A 21,704-nucleotide genomic window follows, 5' to 3' on the forward strand; every position below is an offset into this window, starting at 1 on the left:
TGGATATCTGTCTGAAATAGTTTAGATTACCGCGTTAAGACGGCGGTAATCGCCATATGGTCTCCATTGACTGTCTTTTTTAGGGACCATATGTAATGGGCTCGCCCATTGCTTTTTGACGGTTAACAGATTCCCTGCGTCATCATGAACTCGAATTCCGCTTTTGCCTGTCATAGTTTCAGGCGACAATTGACGTGCGCGTTGTGCAATGGGTGGTCCGGTCGTGAGGATGTGATGAAAAACGCCGTGCTCCATTCCCCTCTTAAAATGCCGAGGTATCGTGATGTCACTGAATTCTTTTAACAGTTCTCGATAACGGTATTATTCATTGATAGTTGAGATGCTAGGTGAATGGGAACGTGAATAATCTGCAGACGAAAAGAAATTAATGTGTTTATCAATAATTTTCTTGTCTTTTAGATCAATGAGCAAATCAAAATGTGAGATTAAATTCGCTCCAATGATGGATTGTGGTACGTCCGCTACATAAACATCCAGTTAATTGGTCTGCGTAAACCTAAGTGTCAAAAGTCTCTCTCCGAAGGTGTCGATAACAGATCCGTTCGTTGCGAAAAATTGAAATTTCGCGGGCGAGATTGTCTTATGCGCAAAAGATTTTAGTAGAATGGAGATGTCGGCACCAGAGTCTATGAGCAGGTGCAGGCCGCTGTTTCGGTCGATGACGAGACGTTTTGATGGTGGATCCTCACTTCCTGCCGTCTCGATGCAGGGCGAGGGTGCTAATTTTTCAATGCTTTAGCCGTTGGTTGCTTCCAAGAACATGGTTGCGTACACTTCCGCGCATCGGTACCAAACTTGCGATGAAAGAAACAATATTTATCAGTTTTCGGTTGGCTATTTCTTAAACGCAAATGCGAACGTGATTTGCTGCGACTTTTAGTGTTTCTTTGTGTAAAACGTGCTCCGATTTTGTCTAGACGTTTTATAATATCGGCGAGATTATCGTTGGTTGAGGAATCGGAACTTGCTTGACTAACTTGTTGCATAGTCAGACGCGACGGATTCGAAAATTAGATTAATTTGTCGGCTAAAACGGCCAGAACGTCCAAGTTTTAATCTGAGTTTGCGACTAGAATTTGTCGAAACTGATGCAGCATTTGTTCGAGAAACATTGATTTTATTATTGTCGCTGACGTGAGTGGGAGCCAAATTTCTTATTTTGTAAGTAATGCGTTTGTTTAGATTCACTGAGATGTTAGTCTTGCAATACTTTGCGAAGTTTTATCTCCTCTGATTCTGCGAAAACTCCGAGGATTCGTTGCTTGAAGGTATCGTATTTATTTTCCACCGGAGGGTGACGAACAAGACTTGCGGCAAGAACAACGGGTCTGCGTGTGCGATAACGTATTGAAATTTTGTTTCATCTCGAACGATACCGACGATTCTAAAAGCTGCTTCAACTTTAGGAACCAGAGATCCGGTTCCTCTTTCCAGAAGAGTGGCAATTTGGCAATACGCCCCGAAAAGATGTGCGCGTTGTTTCTTTCTGTGTTGTCTGAATTTTGCCCTGAGGAATCGTTCCCTCCGTTGTCCGAAGCCATTTTTGGTTAGATGCGAAAAGGTCTTTACACAAGGCGTAACGTGAATTAGAATCACATTGGGCTCATCAATTGTGGCGTCTTTCTTGTGAGGATTTTCTCACAAGTCACAGTGCGAACTCACTATGGAAAATGCCGAAGAGGCAATAGTCACAATAAGGAAAAAGTCTTCGCGACTTTTCGTTTAAAAGAATATTTATTTATATTGTGTTCGTTACATATATGGTAGTTTTCTAACCGACTCTCTTACGCCGCCAGCGTCATTCGATCAAACTACAAAGATAATTGGTGCTTATCGGAGCCGCCATAAAAAATTGTATATATGGCGCGATCTCTTAAAGTTAAGTAGAAGTACGTTCGCGTTTATTTTATCGGCGGACGTTACAAATAGCACTTATTTCAACAAATTCATTGGATTGCGATGCGAATAATTCCAGTGAGTTTTACGAAGAATTTCGACAGAGTGAAAAAAGGATGAAAAAAGAAAGAAGGGGGTCGATTCTGTAATTCGAATGAGATCACTCATTTTTCGCACTTTTATCTCACGTGAGTTTGTCCGTGTGATTCTGTAAAGCCTGTTCTGCAATACGAAGTATTGGGTCATCTAAAAAGTATCCGCAGTACTTTGTCACTAGATATATGACCATCAACACATCTAGTGACAAAAAACCGCGGATACTTTTTAGATGACCCAATATGTCGTCGTCGGATGTCGAACGCATGCGTATTCGGTTGTCAGCTGTTTGGAAAGAAACAATCGACCATGATTGGTTAAGTTCTTACGGCATGACATACAATACAATAACGTCTCCCGACTGATTATAGACCTAAGGCCCATTCTACAATGGGTGCATTCACTGAGCGCTCAGAGAGCTCTTTCATATAATTGGTTCATATTTTAGGATTTAATGGAATATGCAATTAGATGCGCTCAGTGAGCGGTTGTTGTTCTGAATGCACCCAATCAGTCGTATGCATGCGCACTGGATTTTTGGCTGTTGAATAAAGTTGTCGCAAGTTGGCTGTCGTTATCGGAATAGAAGATGATCAATTCTCATCTTTTCCGACTACGACTAGATGAAACATAATCTTCGGACACATTTATGTATAAATAAACAGATATTGTTATACGGATATATGAATATATTTATATTATATTGGGTCATCTAAAAAGTATCCGCGGTTTTTTGTCACTAGATGTGTTGATGGTCATATATCTAGTGACAAAGTACCGCGGATACTTTTTAGATGACCCAATATTATGGAATCACTGGATGTAGATGAAATAATTATTGATTTTGTTCGCGAAAATCATTGCTTATATGATAAACGCAATATGGATTTTAAAAATATTAGCAAAAAAAGAGATCTGTGTCAAAAAATATTTACAAATTTGAGAAACTGTTATGATATAAATATGTCAGGTAATTTTTTATTTGTTAAATTATTATTATTTAATATAAAAATATTTTGTAATTTAATTATTTTGTATCAAACTTAAAAAATGCCTATAAGAGCTGACATTGGGTGAATTCGTATATTTTGCTTTTAAATTAATAAACATATAAAATAGTGTAAATTAGATCGCAATTTGAACTGAGAGTGATTGCACTGCAAAGGGTTCATATCAGATAGTTTTTATTTTGCAATATATTATTTTTTAAAATATATGCAGGTAATAGGATGAAAATAAAGTACATAAAATATTATTGGGAGTACAAATTAATTCGGTCCGTTTTCCAAAAGAATGGCTTCGGCTGTTGTGAATGGTTCATAGTGACAGCTGATTTTGGCGGTTTCAGAGAGGTTAGACATCTACTAATAATATTCAGTTTATATCGCTTTGAATTTCATACAAAACCTTGATTTTTACTGTGTTTGAAATGTCAAATTTTGTGTTAACCAAGCAGTATTTGCGGGAGATTCTAATTTTCTGCTTTAATTGGAAGAAAAGTACAGCTGAAGCCCATCGAATGCTTGTTGAAATTTATGGTGACACTGCTCCAACTGAATCATGTAGAGAACCTAAATCATAGTAGAGAATGATTTCGACATTTCGAGGATGGAGATTTCAGCGTTGAAGACAAGCCTCGCTCTGGACAGCCAAAAAAATTCGAAGACAAAGAATTAGAGGCATTACTCGAAGAAGATCAGAGTCAAACGCAAGAGGAGCTTGCAGAATCATTGGGAGTAACTCAATAAACCGTTTCTGCACGTTTGAGAGCCATGGGAATAATTCAAAAACAAGGAAATTGGGTGCCTTATGAACTGAAACCGAGAGACGTTGAAAGGCAATTTTTCACTTGCGAACAGCTGATTCAAAGACAACAAAGAAAAGGCTTTTTGCATCGGATTGTCACTGGAGATGAGAAGTGGATATTCTACGACAACCTCAAGAAGAAAAAATATTATGCTAAGCCCGGTCAATCGTTGCCATCGACCTCAACATCAACACCAAAGCCGAACATTCATGGTTCGAAGATCATGCTCTATATCTGGTGAGATCAAAAGGGTGTTGTTTACTATGAGCTGCTGAAACCTGGCAATTCCATTACGGGCGATCGATATTGGCTATAATTGATTCGTTTGAGTATGCATTGTGAGAAAAACGGCCGGAATACAAGCAAAGACATAATGAAGTTATTTTTCTTCATGACAACGCTCGGCCTCATGTCGCAAAAGTCGGAAAAAATATTTGAAAACGCTCAAATGGGATGTTTTACCACACCCGCCGTATTCTCCGGACATTGCTCCTTCTGATTATTGGTTGTTCCGAAGGATGCAGCACGATTTGGCAAGTTAAGTTCCGTTCACTTCTCCAAAATTGGATCGCCTCCAAAGACGAATCATTTTTTCGAAATGGAATTCGAAAATTGCCTGAGAGATGAGGGAAAAGTAGTAGCCAGCGATGGACAATACTTTAATTAATCTGTTCATTCATTTTGTTTTGAAATAAATGCATTTTTGAACACAAAAAAACGGACCGAACTAATTTTACTCCCAAACTACAAATACAATATTAAAAGTATATGTGAGAAACACACACGTACATATACATGTATACGTGTATATACATATATATGTATATAAAATCAAATAATATTTTGTAACACTATTTTCCGTTGTGCGATTATAATCACTTTGCAATGCGATCACTTAACTTAATTTAAATTGCGATCCACTCGAATTTATGAATTCGTGCTGTATATATACATGTTATATGTATATGTATATGTGTAGAAACAATGGCATATATTACCTCAGCTTTGTGTTTAGAAATATTTAAATATAGCTGCATAATAAATAAATACCATTGTTATATGCATATATGCATATGTATGTATAATTGTTAATATTTTTATCCTATAAAATAAGATAATTCAATTTCATTTTACAAATGCAATGTAATACTCTTATTAAAATATTTTGTTCATTATTTATGCTATAGAAGTGTTGTAGCGTCCCTGTTGTTGTATTTCCGACAGACGCAAAGAAATGCATGTACTGCATGTATTTTATGCACATATTTATTAAAATAATTTTTTGTGTATAAATGGATATTACTGACGTTTTTTTCAAATATTATCTAAGGAACACACAAAAGTTAAGAAAAGTCCACAAACAATCAAAATGATATTAAAATGATTTTATGCATAGCGTCAATAAACTGTCAAATTTTGTAAGATTATCGTTTTGACTTTCTCTTGAATTGATTTGTTCTTTGGATACTAAGTTATTTCTTATAATAAATAATCTATTTTATAATTATATTGATATTGATCTTCGTGCGTAGAATCGGAAAATGAAATTCATATCAAATAGATGGTTTCAAGCACTGCCTATTTTCCTATATGATTATAGAATGAAAAGACATGATGTGCCATAGAATCCGCCTTATTGCGCTTGCAGCATAGTATCGTATGAGTATCGCATTTCACTTGACGTTCGCAACGCTCGGAAGCATTATTTCATCGTTTAATAAGAAGATTGAAATAATGCTCGCGAGCATTGCGAACACAAAATGAAAGACATCGTAGATCATAGGGCTGCGTTCGAAAATATCACTCGAGTGTCTCTCGCTTGTCGTTCATCCAATGTTAGGCCCGTTCTATAATCAGTCGTATGTCGGAGTCGGGTGTCGTACGCATGCGCACTGGATTGTCGGCTGTCGAATGAAGTTGTCGCAAGTCGGCTGTCGTTATCGGAATAGAAGACAATCCATTCCCATCTTTTCCAATTACGACTAGATGAAACATAACTTTGAAACATAACATATGAATATATTTATATTATATTATGGAATCACTGAATGTATAGTAGATGAAATAATTATTGATTTTGTTCGCGAAAATCATTGCTTGTATGATAAACGCGATGTGGATTTTAACAAAAAAAGAGATCTGTGGCAAAAAATATCCACAAATTTGAGTTATGATATAAATATGTCAAGTAATTTTTTATTTGTTAAATTATTATTATTATTTAATATATTGGATCATCTAAAAAGTATCCGCGGTTTTTTGTCACTAGATGTGTGTTGATGGTCATATATCTAGTGACAAAGTACCGCGGATACTTTTTAGATGACCCAATAATTTAATCTTTTTGTATCAAACTTAATATATGTTTCAATCATTTATATACGTTTTTAATATACGTTATTAATATACGTTTTGATTTTTTTTAATATTATAATACTAATTAAATCTATGCATAGTAGTCGTCAAGCAAGTGGAGTCGCATTATTCTACATTCATATAATTTGCGTCTAAATTAATAATAAATTAGAATATGTATTCAACATTTCAATATCTATTCTTTACATTTGTTCCGATCTTCTGACTTCGATCAACGACTCAATTGTAGAATAGCAAGTTGTATTCATATGCGATATACAACATACGACAAACAACTAGCGACATCGACGTGCGACTGATTGTAGAACGGGTCTAATGACGAAATGAAAATACGAAATCATTAAATTTGCCGGTGTGGGGAAAAACATGAAAATGTGAAGTGAATCATAGTCCGCGGTCCGATTCACGCTCACAACGCTTAAAAATCATTTGTCATCCTTGTCAAATGTTAAACGAAGACAAACGATCATGAGCGTTGTCAGCATAATCGGATCACGGTCATAAAGTTCAATTTATTCCTAATTTTTCCCAATTCTAGAAAAATGGATGACGAATAAATCGAATTTCGATTAAAAGTGATTAAAAGTAAACCGTGAGTTATGGAACTGAGCCTCAACGATTTTCTGCCATAATTTACAAAGTCAATCTTGTTGAAAATGAATATCTCTAAGCATTCTTCGTGTAATTCTCATGTGGTTCAAAGACCTCTTCATCTTTTTCATCCAGTAACAAAATTGTTACCATGTATATTGCCATTTAATTTTATTTTTGTCTTTGGACTGTGCAAAATTATATATTTAACTTCAAAACTGTCAATTCAGTCGATTCAATCGATTGTGGTTCCTCTCTTGCTCTATTTCTCAGCCTTTCTTTCTCGGATCTTACCATTCGACAAGAAATTTCTTGCCGAACGAACTCCCCCGAGATTGCTTGTAATTGTGTCACGATGAAAGTTAAGAAATCACACGATGTGAGATGGCTCGCATTTACATTATGATAAAAGTTAGAAAATCGATACCATGTTTAGGTAGTAACCGTGACAACGCTAGGTACTTTATCTATTTCATGCACTCCATTTTGACCAATACTAACATCAAAGGTGTCGACGGAGAGTTGCGCTATTGTATATATTGTGACTGCGAAGACGACTTCCTCACCATCATTCTTGTTATTGGCATCGGCTATACTGGTTATATATTCGACGTGCTCTTAATCTCTGTAGTTCCGTTCATTAAATTGAATTATTTGTACCTGTCTCTATTATTACAACTTACTGCTGTATATTCTCGGAAACTCGATCGCATCCTTCGGTCCTATTCATCTATCTAATTCCCATTGTCTTTCTCTTTCTCCTGACATCGAGGCGGAATATTCAAATTCCAAAAACCACTTTACAGAATATTTTAAAAGTGGGATAATTACAAGATAGTGAGCAGGATTGTTCAAGGATTAAAGGACTTGTCGAATACACAGTATATGTACTCAGCACAAGAATATGAACTCTTACACTGTAGTTAGTGTTAGTGTCTTAGTTGTGTTTCTGTAGTTCACTATAGTTGTAATGAGCATTCACAATTATATTTTTTGAGAGAATACAAGGTTTATTATATTATTATAAAACTGTTACAATTGCATTAGGCACGACAATATATGGTAAGTACAAAAAAACGGCGTTAATGGACGCGCACGAATTGAGAAGACTCGGAATCACATGCTCGGTATCATGATTACGAGAAGAATGAATCGATTCGGCGATTCCCTACCATCTCGAATTTATTTTCCGAAAATATCCGATTTTTGGTTTTCTCGACGATCATATGAGATTACTAGAATCGCTACTCTTTTAACGGTGCCCGAATAAAAGGACGCAGAACCTTTATGATGAAAGATTAACAACAGGAAGCCGCGGAAGTGCGAAATCATAGGTACCGAAACGTCCTTCAGTACTCCGCGTCACAAACATAAATAAAATATGCGTTCGTTTATATTTGTCGCATGATCTTGTACGTCAGGCCTAACTTTTTTTATACATACATACGCATAAAGCCGATTCTACATTAGTTGCAAGCTGATCGTAAGTTTGTTGCGGCAGTTAATATGAAGCGTTGATTTCAAAATGCAAGCTTCAGATTGGCTGTCACAATAAACTTGTGATCAGCTTACAACTAGCTTAACAGGACTTTCTTCCTTTTCAGCAGCATATAGGCTTGTTAGAGACAGATTCGTCGCGCTCATGTTAACACGTGCCGGTAAAAATCACGTCCACCATTACGGTTAGTTCCGCCGTCGTTACACGGCAGTGTTCGCTTTGCGATTTCCGCGTTCGCGCCTTCTGCGTCGTGTTCAGAAACCTTCCAAGACTTTCTGTTTCTCAAGTGAGCAACATTTCGCTTCGTTATTTGTCGCATTCGGTATCGCGTCAGAGGCCTCTTATGACTCTATTGTGCAACAGCATTATATGTTGCATAGTGCTTGCTTGAATTCGCTGTTTTCGCGCCGCGTGACAGTCATTCGCCAGTTGTAAGGCGACGTCATTACGTTGGCAAAGCACGTGCTTTCGCTGAGCTCAGCAGTGGTTTTCCGTCACCACGGTGCGTGGTTGCTGCCATTCGGTGTAGTGCCGCCATTACGTTTGCAATAGTTTGCGTTCACCTTGCTGCAAATTCCCATTTTCAAAAGTTTTTATAGAGGACTATAAGATTCTGTAGGAATTCGTGTAGTTATCTATAGGATTTGCATAGTATGCATAGATATATGTAGGACATTCATAGGATTGCAAATAAAGGTACCCACAGGAATGTGGACAGATGCCCCATGAAAACTAAAAGGTCTATAGGACCTGTTTGACATATAGCAACATGTAGACATAAAACAAAAGAGAGGTCCCACGGGGATCACCTATTGGAAATGCCTATAGATTATCATAGGATGATGTATGCATATCTCCTCTGTCCTAATTCCTATTAAGTAAATCTACATATTCCTATACGTCAAAATGTAATATCCTATAGGTCTTTAGTTCCCATGAGGATGGGAATGTCCCATCTCTTCCGCATTCCTATATTAGCTTGAGAGAATAATTCGTAACTCCCAAAAACTAGAAGCCACGATAATAGTTAATAAACGAGATACGTTCCACGTCGGGTGAAAAAGATCCTGACTGCCATAAAGAAAATATATACTTATAACTTTTTTGGATCATCAAACACACCTTGTTTATCACGTGATCTTCAATTTTTGGAGTTATGAAAAATCTTAGATTTTAAATTATCTTAGATTTTTACGTGAAATTACATTAGTTGGCTGTTATAGCATTTTGGGTGCACTCTAATACCTATATTGGGTCATCTAAAAAGTATCCGCGGTACTTTGTCACTAGATATATGACCATCAACATACATCTAGTGACAAAAAACCGCGGATACTTTTTAAATGACCCAATATATAGTATAGGGACTATAATATACAGAATGTCTCAAAATATTTGTGACTATTTTGGGACTGTACAAAATACCTCAAAATATTTAGAATTATTTTTATGTGCAGATAGAGCGGATATACTGAACCGAAAGGTCTTCTATCATTTTGCAATTTTTGCAATTATTATCCAATGAGCAGAATGTCTAAAATCGAGACGCATAAAATAACTTTAAGATATCTTTAAGAGTTCTTTAAAAAATATCTTTAAAATATGAGAAAAGAACTTTGAAAAATATCTTAAAGTTGTCTTATGTGTTGATTTTATCCGCTTATTCGGCAATTTTTAAAAACTAACTATTTTAAAAAATTGCAATGATACAGGAATTTTCGACTCTCAGTTTAGTCTACTTTATCTGCATACGAAAATAGTCCCAAATACGAGACATCCTGTTTATCATTTAGGTCCGATCGCATCACATTATTCTTTTTCCCATGAGATTCTATAAGAATCTCTTTTCATGGATTGATACCATAAATTCCTATGTAAAATCTTATAGAAAAATTTCCTATGTTATCCTATATATATTGGGTCATCTAAAAAGTATCCGCGGTACTTTGTCACTAGATATATGACCATCAACACACATCTAGTGATAAAAAACCGCGGATACTTTTTAGATGACCCAATATAATCTCGTAAATCTTCTGATAAGTTGACTCTATTCCTCCTACGACGCATTTTTCATTACGAAGACCAGCTATTTCTACTTTGGGCACAAAATTAAAATTCATCGTAATTACATAAAGTGGTTCACTCTAGAGAACATATAAAAATTCAGGTCATTGCTGATTTGATTAACAAAAGCAACGGTGTGATTATGTTTAGTATCTAGTGCCGATCATACCACTTGTACTACGTACCGCGTACCGCCTATTTTCCTAGTTGCTTACAGTTGCATAATTAGTACTGTACCGCGTACCGCGCTCCATGTAATTGCACCCTCATTCCTGTGCCTAACCAGTGACAAATGTTGAGTCTTACTATTCAAAACCGTCTTAAGTAATGTTTTAAGACGCTAAATGCCCTCTGATTAGTTTGTGACATCTCAAGACTGAATTTATAGCGTTTTTCATTGAGAGGATGCGTACTGAGTGCGCACTGTGTTTCATTGAGAATTTCAGTACGCACGAAGATCGTGCGCGCTGTTTCGTTGATAAATCTAGTGCCGAGTTTTCGCACTGTCATGCAAAAATCTAGCACGAGCTCCGAGAGACAATGTCTATTGCGTGCAAAATATGGCCGTAGAAATTGATATAAGAACATATGCAAGTTAGCGTTTTTCATAGAGCTGTACTGAGAGTGCACTAGAAACTCATCGAGTTAGGATAGCACTACCCGAGTTTATGGACAGTGTAAGTTTTTTACACACCCAATGAAAAACTCGCGACTTGATGGGTGCGCTTAGTGGTGCGCGTAGTGCATTTTTAATTTCTCAAACGTTGACATTTTTCGATTGCAGCTTACAGAAATTAATCATTTGGAAGTTATAGAAATGCCTTCAATTTAATTAAAAATAAGTAATAATATTTTGGAATTCTTCAATATAATAGTATAATAATATTTTGGAATAGTATTTTGGATATCTTCAAAGTGGAAGTACTTCAAAGTAGCGAAGATCTTCATCATAAATTGTTGAATAAGTGTATGAATTCCGCCAAATCGCATAACCTATAGCCTGTGACTATGAAGAAAATTTGTTATGAGCTTTCCTCATTAAAAAAAAATCTTCACTATACGAATAATGCTAAATATTTATTACTATACATTTTTATTCGTGTGGATTAATATTTTCTTATCGTGTAATGTTTTCATACGTTTTTGTTTATAAATAAGTATATGTAAAGCATACATTGCACACAAAATCGGATTCTGCCTGATTTTTAAAAATTCGATTGTTTATCAGACTGAAACTATTGATTATCAGACGTCTGAATTTTCCTAGATATTTATTCATATATTTATGAACGTCATGAAACCACAACGTTTCTGATAACTTTACCTATTAGATTTCCAAGATATGGGAAAATGATAGAGGTTCGATTATGACCTCTAGATATTCATTGAAAACAAACAGGTATTCAATAAAGCAGTAAAAATACTTCTTTGTATTGTTATTGTACTTGTATTTTATTGTAAATAATTGTATAAATAAAAGATACCTTAGTTAAAAACTCCATTTAATATTCCTACTAATATTGACTATTTACAATTAAGTTTTTATAATTAATGAAATATGTTGAAATAATATTATATGTTCTTTATGTTTTATATTTTTATATACATGTTTATTTATATTTTTCTGATGATATATATTGAGTCATCTAAAAACCGCGGATACTTTTTAAATGACCCAATAAGACTAATGTATTAAGATTATTAAAATATAAGAGAGAGAGAGAGAGAGAGAGAGAGAGAGAGAGAAGAAGAAGAAGAGAAATGTTTTAGAAAATATTGTATGAGATATAATACTTTTGTTGTACAGGTATATGTACGTTTATTTCATTAGAACAATTCACCCATTAATAAATTTCTTTTCATTTCTCCTAATCTTTTTAACAGAGCTTCCTCTCTTGTATCTTTATTATAAACCTCATTTACATTTTGTTCTTCATACATAGAAAAATCAAAATCATCGTTATTTTCAAATGCACAAATTGTGCAATACGTAGCAAGAGACAATAAACTTTGAAAACTTATCTACATTGTGCATGTCTATTTCAATCAATTGTCGAAATCGACCTTTGATCAATCTGAATGCATTCTCTATCAATACTCGAATCGCAGACAGCATTTTACTGAATTTTTCTTCTTTGCAGAAAGATTTCCGTAGTCTTTGAATTATGCAATGAGCCATTCTCTTATTGGATACGCTTCGAAGGATGTGGTTTTCGGTCTTTACATATTCCTGACAATTCGTCGCATATATCTGAATAATTTAAGTACGCGCGCATCATGAATTTTTGACGGAATTCCAGTAAAAAATATATCTATAAATTTCTTTCGAATATCGCATATGCTCTATAATGTTGTCGAAGAGATATCATGTCTATTTACTAGAGAGCTTCACAGGGAGAGTGGCAAATTGCAATACATGATCCATCTTGCACATGGGCATCAAAGCTCCATAGGCATGGAAAAGATTGAAGAAAACTGATCTCGTCCTGATTGGACGTGAGCATTCACGTGATGCAATTTGCCACTCTCTACTATTTACATATGTTGATTTTATTTTGTGGGCTGACGTTGGTATTTTAATAAAAGTCTCATCACTGCAGCCAAGAACTTTTGGAAATCCTGCAATCTTCAATTTTATTAAGTTTTTTATTTTTGGAATATTACGTTTTTTGTTTATAAATAAAAAATCATCATCATTACTACTTAATGACGGCGAAAGAAGATTACTTGCATATCATTCTCATTTATGATGGTGTTCCAAAATCAACTGCCAGTACTGAAAATCTATAGTGCACGTAACGTAAACTGTAGCATTTTCAGTATTGGCAGTAAATTTGGAACACAGTCTATATCATAATTCCCGCCGCCACATTTTGCACGCAATCGACACTGTTCCTCAAAGCTCGTGGTAGAGTTTTGCACGAAAGTGCGAAAACTCGACACTAGATTTATCAATGAAACATATAGTTCGCGCTTAGTGCGCACCAGTTCCCCCGATGAAAAACGCTATTAGAAAGAGACACTGTTCAACTGCACATCATATTATCTCTTCCACCATGGTCTCGACTCTCACTAAAGTGATTTACCCATATTCATAGTTCTTCCTTGAGCAATGAGGATTCCTTGTTTCTTATTTCACATTTCATAAATCTTCCTTTTTAACTTTCTTTTCTTAAGGAAGGTTACGAGTTTCCTTAAGAAGGAAGTGCAGCCTTCATAACCAATTAAAGCATCAAATTTAGTTCATCACATCAGTTTTTTTATTTTCGATAGCTTTTAATTTAGATCTGTCGCATCGATAATTATTTTCGATAGCTTTTTTTCGAAAATAAACTCGTCTAAAAGCATTGCTCCTTTTTCATATATTAGCTGTACAAATAAGTTTCCGCCGTTTTTAATCAAAAATTAAGCATTTATTGTGAAAGAACAATACATAATGTTTTATTGATGTAAGTCAAAATGTAAGTGCAAGTTCTTTTTGCGTTTGGCACGAATCTTCATTCAATAATGCTTCCAATTCCGCGTCTTCGTACACTTTCGGCCTTCAGCTATGTTCTTTGTCTTCGACGTCAAATTCACCGTTCTTAAATTTTTAAAACCATTCACGACAACTTCTCTCATTTAAGGCAGCCTCACCATGCTTCTATAAGCAATCGATGAGCCTCAGCTGCAGATTTCTTCAAATTAAAGAAGTAAATCAAAAGTTCCCACAAATGACGCTTATTCGGCTCAAAACTTGGCATTTTCATACAAAAAAAAATATATGATGCTGATACAAAATCGCTAGTATTTCATTTTTATGTTGTTGACAGATGTCCAACCTTACGATATAATGTTTTACATCAGACAATTTTAACCATAACTTGTTAGTGGCGCCGTCTTTTGTCAAACGGCGGAAACTTATTTGTACACTTAATAATAAGCATTATGGCGAATTCAATTGGAAGCACTGATGCATATTAAAACCGTTAAATACTAATTTAATTTGAATATAAAAATAAAATGCAAATATTTCGAATTATGAAATACATACTTTACCTAACAGTAGAATAAAATATATTGAGTATTTCACCATTTAATCGATTTCCATGTTTATTTATAAACATATATTTATGTTATTTTGTGTATGTACGACAGTTTTGATGTACATCAGTGCGCAGTGAGTGCGTCCAATCAAATTTGCTATTAGATTTATTTTTGTCCATTATTGCAAAATGCTTAATCACGACTTTATTTGATCAACAATGCTTTTATAATTTACTTTTATTATTCGTAATTCGCGATATTAGATTTGCATGTACTATATATTGTCATCTAAAAAGTATCCGCGGTTTTTTGTCACTAGATGTGTGTTGATGGTCATATATCTAGTGACAAAGTACCACGGATACTTTTTAGATGACCCAATATTACGACATGCTGTCTTCAGTTAGGTTACTAAAATCCCTAAAATATTCCTTCTTTCGGGAAGGCAAACTTGAGATCCGTTTATGAAACAAGGAGGCCTTGGAGAATCGAGGAATCCTTCGTGGAGACTTTCTCCATCTTTAAAATAAGGAAAGACTATAAATACAGGTGTATTCCGAATCGAATTAGTTTAGCTTATTCTTTTTCCTAGATGTTGGTAGTCCCGTAATTAAACAAGAAGTGTTTCAAACCGACGGCCGTCAATATAATATATAATATTGTCCATACATATAAAATTTTTTCCCGAATTGCAGCTCACGAACTTGCTTTTATTTTTTTTTGTAATTATTTTACGAGCTCGTGAGTTAAATCATAGATAATCATCGATAAGATTAACATTTAGGCCCAGTTCCATAACTCATGGTTAACTCTTAACTGAAGTTCAACTTGTTTCTCATCTTCTTCCAATTCTAAAATTGGAAAGAGACAATGAATAAGTTAAACCTCGATTAAAGGTGACTTTTAGCCCTAATTCTACAACTCACGGTTAACTCTTAACCGAGGTTCAACTTATTCATTATCTCTTTCTAATTATAGAATTGGAAAGAAATGAGAAACAAATTGAATCTCAGTTAAGAATTTATCATGAGTTAAGAATTAATCATGAGTCATTTGTGAAACTGGCCTTATCAAGCTCCAGTTAGCTTAATCAGTCTAGTAACTTTGCAAGATTCCAACTGAAACAGATGTCGGAGACAAAATGCAAAAAGAGAAATTATATTGAGTCATCTAAAAAGTATCCGCGGTTTTTAAATGACCCAATAAATGTAAATGTATTGGGTCATTTAAAAAATATCCGCGGTTTTTAGATGACCCAATATTAATTCTTCAGTTCGCATTTTTTCTGAGACATCAGCTTCAATTGGAATCCTGCAAAATTACTAGATTGATTAAGCTAACCAGATAAAATAGAGATTGATAAAAGTCGCCCTAAGAATTAACTGTCAGTTGTGAATCTCGGAACTGGATCTTAAAGAATCTCGTTACTTATTTGAAGTATTCAATTTCAAAACAGTGTTAGCAACTGACATTAAAAGAATTACCTTCTTTCTTTCATTTTTAATTTATGGTGTATATTTTTTAATTGAATTACAAAATATGTCATAATGATAATATGATATTAAACGACTCTATGTCTTATCAAGATTCACAAAAAATTGAAAATTATATAGTTATAAAAAGAGTAAGTCCCACCGAGATTTGAACTCGGATCGCTGGATTCAGAGTCCAGAGGGCTAACCATTATACCGTGAGACCTTCACCTCGAAAATTTTTATGCTCGATATTATTTTCTTTAACAATATACAGGATGTCTCATCTAAGACCGGCCATCCGAATAACACCCACAGTTTTGGAGATAAGAAGAAATACGTAAAATAAAGTTGTTCGGTATCGAGAGAAGCATCATGTGATGATAAACATTTTTTAAATAAATTGAACAATGTATAATAGGTCTAAGAACCATTCTAGATATTATGTAACAATATTATTATAAACAATCTTAAAATTCGTACATACGTTTCGAGCCCTATCGGATCATTTTCAATGTTAAAAAATAAATTTAAAAATGTTACCGGTAACTACATAAGATATTCAAAAATTAAAATATAAAAAGTACATGTTGTATTCGCATGTTGAAAAATAATGGCAAGATACAATCTGGATTCAAGCAGCTTCACATCGGAACTTGATGTTAATCGATTCCAGAAATCATATAATAATCGTATGAAGTCTATTATACCATGAATTTTTTCTCAAATTTACAATAGGTTGATACAGTGATATAAAATGGATGTATACATATTTCATATTCCTTTTACTGCTGATTAACGTTAGATCGTCCAAAAAAATTGAAAAAAATTGAGTACTACAGGATATAAAATTCAGCAATATCAAATGGGTCTTAATATTGTAGAACTCCGAGATGTAATTCTAGAACTTTCGATAAGTATTTTTTCCCAAGTAGAGGCGCTTAAGAGATTTGAAAGTCTTTTTGTTTTTTTAAATGGAATTATGTGAATTTTTGTACATAACATGATTCCTGTAATTATTCTGCATATAAAAGTATTAAGGTATCGAAAAACCAATAGTGTACGAGATATTTTATGCTTTATTCTAACACATATTGACATAAAATATTAAATAATTCGTAAACTAGTTTATATACTTAACTTTTTTGTATACGTAACTTTTTGATAATCATACCTTAATACTTTTATAAACAGAATAATGAGATGAATGAGTTGGTGGAAAGAAAATAATTATTGTGTATAATTCAAATGATAAGTTTTTATATATAGTAAGAGATATTTTATAAAATTATTAATTTAAATTAAAAGAATTATTAACAATTTTAAGAAAAGTATATTAATAAAAATATATAAAAATTATTTCACATCATATGTATGCGACATTTATATATCGTCTATATATCTTTACAAAATATAAAATAGTATAATTATGTACATTTACAAATTTGTCTGAAACAGTGAGCTTAGTTGATTTCTTCTCTTTTTTTGAATTGTACATCTAAATGTTTATTATTATCAATACATTTTACTCGTTTTTCTGTACTTGACATAATTATATTGGTATTTTCTTCCTTAGAGATTATCTAAAAAAAATTTTGTAATTTATATATTACTTTGAAAATATAAATCTATTATATCAATAATATACAAGATAACAATAAACAATAATTTTTATATATAAAGTAAATCTTTATGTATATACATGAAGTGCAACTATTATAAAAAGTATTACCTTATTTTTTGTATTGTTGCATATTTCGAGAAGATTATATTTCTTGAATTTGTAATAGTGAGGAGCGACAGAGAATAAACAAACCCCACGTATTACTTCAACAATCACAGCTATGTCTGGGTTTTTCAAATCTGCTTTATTACCTGGATTTTTTTTCAATATTATTTCTGCCAAATCTTCAATGATTTCGTCTCTTTTAATGCTGTTATTGCTGCGACGACTAAAATGTTATTAACTTTATAAATAAAATATTATATTTACCAGGATTGATAAATACAAAATATAACCAGTTAACTTACTTAAACACAATGCTGAATGTTTTAGGCTCTTGAGCAAAATACTTTTCAAACAATTCATTTGCTTTTGTCTTTATGTTATCCATATATGCTTTACAAACAACTTCAATTGGAAGTAATCTTAATAAGTATCTAGTACATTGTTCTTTGGTTGTATCTAATTTAGAAACAATTTTGGTAACCAATTCTAATGGATTTGGTAAAGTACTTGTTATAAAAATCATATTTTTAACACCTGTATCTACTACCTATATGGAAAACAATGATACTGATAATTGTAAATGTTATCTCAAAGAAAATAACTTCATTAATGTTAGTCAATATGACAAATATATATACTTGAAATTTTCGAGAATACAATGACATCTCACGTTCAGTTCTGAGTTCATTGATTTCTTTCTCTAAAGCAACTGATATGTCATCATCATTATCATCTACAGATTTATCAGTTTCCTTTTTATGGAGTGCGTTTGTTGACGTTTCAGATTCCTTAAAATAAAAAAATAAAAATATATTCATAATAATTAACAGCAAATACTTATAAATGTTCAATATACTTTGCTCTACATAACTAAGTACCTTATGTATTTCCGATTTCTCATCTGCAAACAAATTGAGCAATCTATAGGCCTCAGTAATGCAGCCTCTCTCGTGAAAGTTGCACGTGCATAGAAATCCTGTCATACCAGGTTCCAACACAAATTGTTTACGTTTCTTAGAATCCTTACGATTCGCAACATATCTGTCATTCCTTTTTCGTGTATTCGTTGCACTGTTCGTTTGCATTTATTTTATATTTACTTTCTTCCTTTAATTTCTATCTTGAATCAGAATAAAAATCTTATATAGGTATTTATTATCTTTTTCGTATCGCAAAAGAAAGTCTTATAATGACTGCGTTCGGAAATCATTCGGAAACGTCGCTCGGATGCTTCCAATGCGACGTTTCCGAACGCAGCTAATATAAGGAATATAGGCTAATATTTATTAGTCGGTTCTTATTTTAAGACCGTCTTAAGTCGTTAATGCGGTCCTCTGATTGATTCATGACAACTTAAGACTATATTTAAGACAAAAGGGGTCAATTGTGTATCTTCAAATGAGATGAAAATTACAAAAGTGAACAAATTCACTAGAGTATATTCATAATTTAATTGGTCATATTTAATTAGTAATTTTCATCTTCTATCAAAATCCACAATCGATCCCAAGGGGGTCCAGAAGCCCAATAGGGCATCCAGAAGCACGACCGCTCATTGGTGCATTTAAACATTGTGCATTGGTTTATATGGGTTATCTAAAAACCGCGGATACTTTTTAGATGACCCAATACAATAATAACGACGAGATATGCTGAATTCACATTGGATCCAACATGCATCGTACGACGTTTTGCAACTAATCAGAAAGCAGAATTTTATTTCATATCGAGCCTAGTTTCCACCGAGGATTTAAATCGGATCAAAATGTAAGAATTAACCAACTACAGTCGTTCGACTGTAACAGGGAAATACTCGACTGTAGTTGGTTGGTTCTTACATTCTGATCCGGTTTAAACCCTCGGTGGAAACTAGGTCGATATGAAGCAAAATCCTATTGTAGAGCGTCGTATGACGCACGTCGAATCCAGTGTGAATCTAGCAATACACTAAAGATGGCGCTTATGGAAATTCGCATGTGGGGAATTCTTAATGCCTCACTAGCGCAGCGAGCGTAATAAGCTTAAGGATTGTGTTGGTAACGAGTTGCCTAGCAGCGTAAAAAAATAATAAAAAAAGAAATATTATATTAACAGATCAATAGAGGTGTTCGTCCTGTACGTTCGTATAAAATTGTACTCGTGAAATAAATATTATATTTACAGTTACAAATTAAGTCTCGATTGTAAATTTCTTTATCACATCACACGACAAGCGTGGGCTTGTCAAAAGAACTCTGACTTATCCATTGAGTCAGATTTCCCACATTGGTGACCCCGACGTGATTTGATACGAAAGGCCGTTGTGATACGAAAGGCCATCGTGATACAAAAGGCCGACGAGATTTAAAGGCCGATGTGATCGAGAGGAAGAAGCGATTAACTGTCATTCGAGTAACATCGAGACGAACTTGGTTTCGAACCGAGCAGAAGTGCACATTGCCGACGTCGTAGCCGATAAGGAAGCTCGTCGCCGACGTAATAGCCGACAAGGAGGCCCATCGTCGACGTCGTAAGCAGCAGCAAGCTCATCGTCGATATTGTGACCTGTCGCAAGGCCCCATCGTTAAGGTCGGGGCCAGTGGAAAATTCTCGCCGTTGGAAGCACCGCAGAGACATATCCAACGACAGGCGCTCAGCGTTCCGCCGACGTGGGAACTGCACGAATCAACCCAGGAGCCGGCGTTCAGGACGTCATCGCCGTCGCCGCCATTGTGATCTGTCAAGGACGACCTCGCCGCCATTGTGACCTGTGAAGGACGACTTCGCCGCATAGCAGTCGGGCAAGTTGTGTATGCAGCGCGTTAGTTTTTAAGCGTGCGTAATTCGGTAAACAGGAAAGTAGATCCTCTGCGCTTTTCTTCACGAGGTCAATTATACGAATGTCAATTAACAATTTCTCCATTATTGACAAATTAACTTTGAGCGATCGAAATTTTTATAGCGCGCGCGTAAGCGATTAATATTTAAGGTCGTTAGGAAGTACTGATTGTTCGCGAACTTCGTCACGTATAGTCATGGCTCCTCCCACCAACGAGGAATTGCAGGAGCAAGTGATGCAACTGCAAGCGATGCTTCAGCAGATGCAGGGCAAGGTGGCAGGCAATGTCGCGCGCGTGGATTCATATAGAGTTCCGAAAATTCCGCCGTTCTTAATTAAAGATCCGGTGATATGGTTCATTCAAGTCGAGGCCACTTTCGAGGCCGCTCGAATCACAGAGCAAAAGACTAAGGCGCATCACGTGATTATGTCTCTGGACGCAGAAGCTATCGCGTGCTGCAGAGATCTCATCGCGGAACCCGATATTAATGAACCATATAACAAATTAAAACAGCGTATTGAAAATTTTTCAGCGTCAGCAGAAAGTCAACTGCGACAATTAATAAAAGGCCAAGTGCTTACATCAGGGAAACCGTCGCAGATTCTCAGTCGACTTCGTAACTTAAACTCTGACAAACGATGTGACGACGCCGTAATAAAAACTGTGTTCTTTGAACATTTATCACCGCACATTAGAAGCATTCTTGCTACTACTGAAAGTACGGATCTGGATAAATTAGCCAAAATGGCGGATAAAATAGTTGAAACTGTGGGTGATTCTGCAGTGTGCCGCCGTATCGTCGTCAGAGTCTAAACCGTCCGACTTAGAAGCTAGGATCGATGGTCTGGCCGCTGATATTGCTACCCTCGCTGCTGAGGTCAAGCGATACAGCAGATCTCAGACGAGAGACAAGATAAATAAAAATCGTAAGCGTTCCAAAAGCAGAAACTCTCGTGTCTGCTCGCCGCATCGTACTTTTGGGAAACAAGCGCGAGTCTGTAAGGGAACTGAAAAATTCCCGTGCCCTTGGCCAAAGCCCAAGATTTTAACGGACGAAAAGGCGGGGAAATAGAATCGTCTGCCACCGAGGAGACAGGTATGGCGGGCGTCGATTCTTCTGTCCGTCTCCACATCCGAGATCGAGTCACCGGAGAGTTATTCCTTGTAGATACGGGGGCGGAAATTTCGCTGCTTCCCAGCACTTACGCGAAGAACAAAACTCCGACCAATTTCAAACTTTACGCGGCAAACAATACGTGTATAGATACATATGGGGAGTCGTTCCGAACGCTACATTTAGGGATAC

At 35.0% G+C, this 21,704-nt stretch overlaps 2 protein-coding genes and 1 pseudogene across 2 annotated transcripts; 1 reads left to right on the forward strand and 2 right to left on the reverse strand.

Annotated features, from left to right (window-relative positions):
- Positions 1-662: 662 nt before the first annotated feature.
- Positions 663-1,562, reverse strand: LOC147907182 (uncharacterized; annotated as a pseudogene).
- A 15,518-nt stretch (positions 1,563-17,080) lies between these two features.
- On the reverse strand, positions 17,081-18,803 carry LOC105147959 (THUMP domain-containing protein 1 homolog). The gene is made up of 5 exons (XM_011059342.2): positions 18,458-18,803; positions 18,218-18,367; positions 17,882-18,126; positions 17,583-17,802; positions 17,081-17,433 (listed from the first exon to the last, which is right to left on the reverse strand). The coding sequence occupies exons 1-5, from the start codon at positions 18,662-18,664 to the stop codon at positions 17,314-17,316; spliced, it is 942 nt and encodes a 313-aa protein (XP_011057644.1). The 5' UTR covers positions 18,665-18,803; the 3' UTR covers positions 17,081-17,313.
- Positions 18,804-20,593: 1,790 nt separating this feature from the next.
- LOC147907183 (uncharacterized) lies at positions 20,594-21,211 on the forward strand. The gene has a single exon (XM_087414078.1). The coding sequence runs from the start codon at positions 20,594-20,596 to the stop codon at positions 21,209-21,211; it is 618 nt and encodes a 205-aa protein (XP_087270204.1).
- The last annotated feature ends 493 nt before the right edge of the window (positions 21,212-21,704 follow it).

Source organism: Acromyrmex echinatior, chromosome 15 (assembly GCF_024713525.1).
Source record: "Acromyrmex echinatior isolate Ae372 chromosome 15, ASM2471352v2, whole genome shotgun sequence".
In the NCBI taxonomy this organism is placed as follows: Eukaryota; Metazoa; Arthropoda; class Insecta; order Hymenoptera; family Formicidae; genus Acromyrmex; species Acromyrmex echinatior.

Coding starts and splice junctions, on each gene's coding strand:
- LOC105147959 (XM_011059342.2), bottom strand. CDS start 18,664: ATGCAAACGAACAGTGCAACGAATACACGAAAAAGGAATGACAGATAT. Junction 18,127..18,217: donor TGTATTCTCGAAAATTTCAA/GTATATATATTT, acceptor TTTTCCATATAG/GTAGTAGATACAGGTGTTAA. Junction 17,803..17,881: donor ACATTCAGCATTGTGTTTAA/GTAAGTTAACTG, acceptor ATAACATTTTAG/TCGTCGCAGCAATAACAGCA.
- LOC147907183 (XM_087414078.1), top strand. CDS start 20,594: ATGGCTCCTCCCACCAACGAGGAATTGCAGGAGCAAGTGATGCAACTG.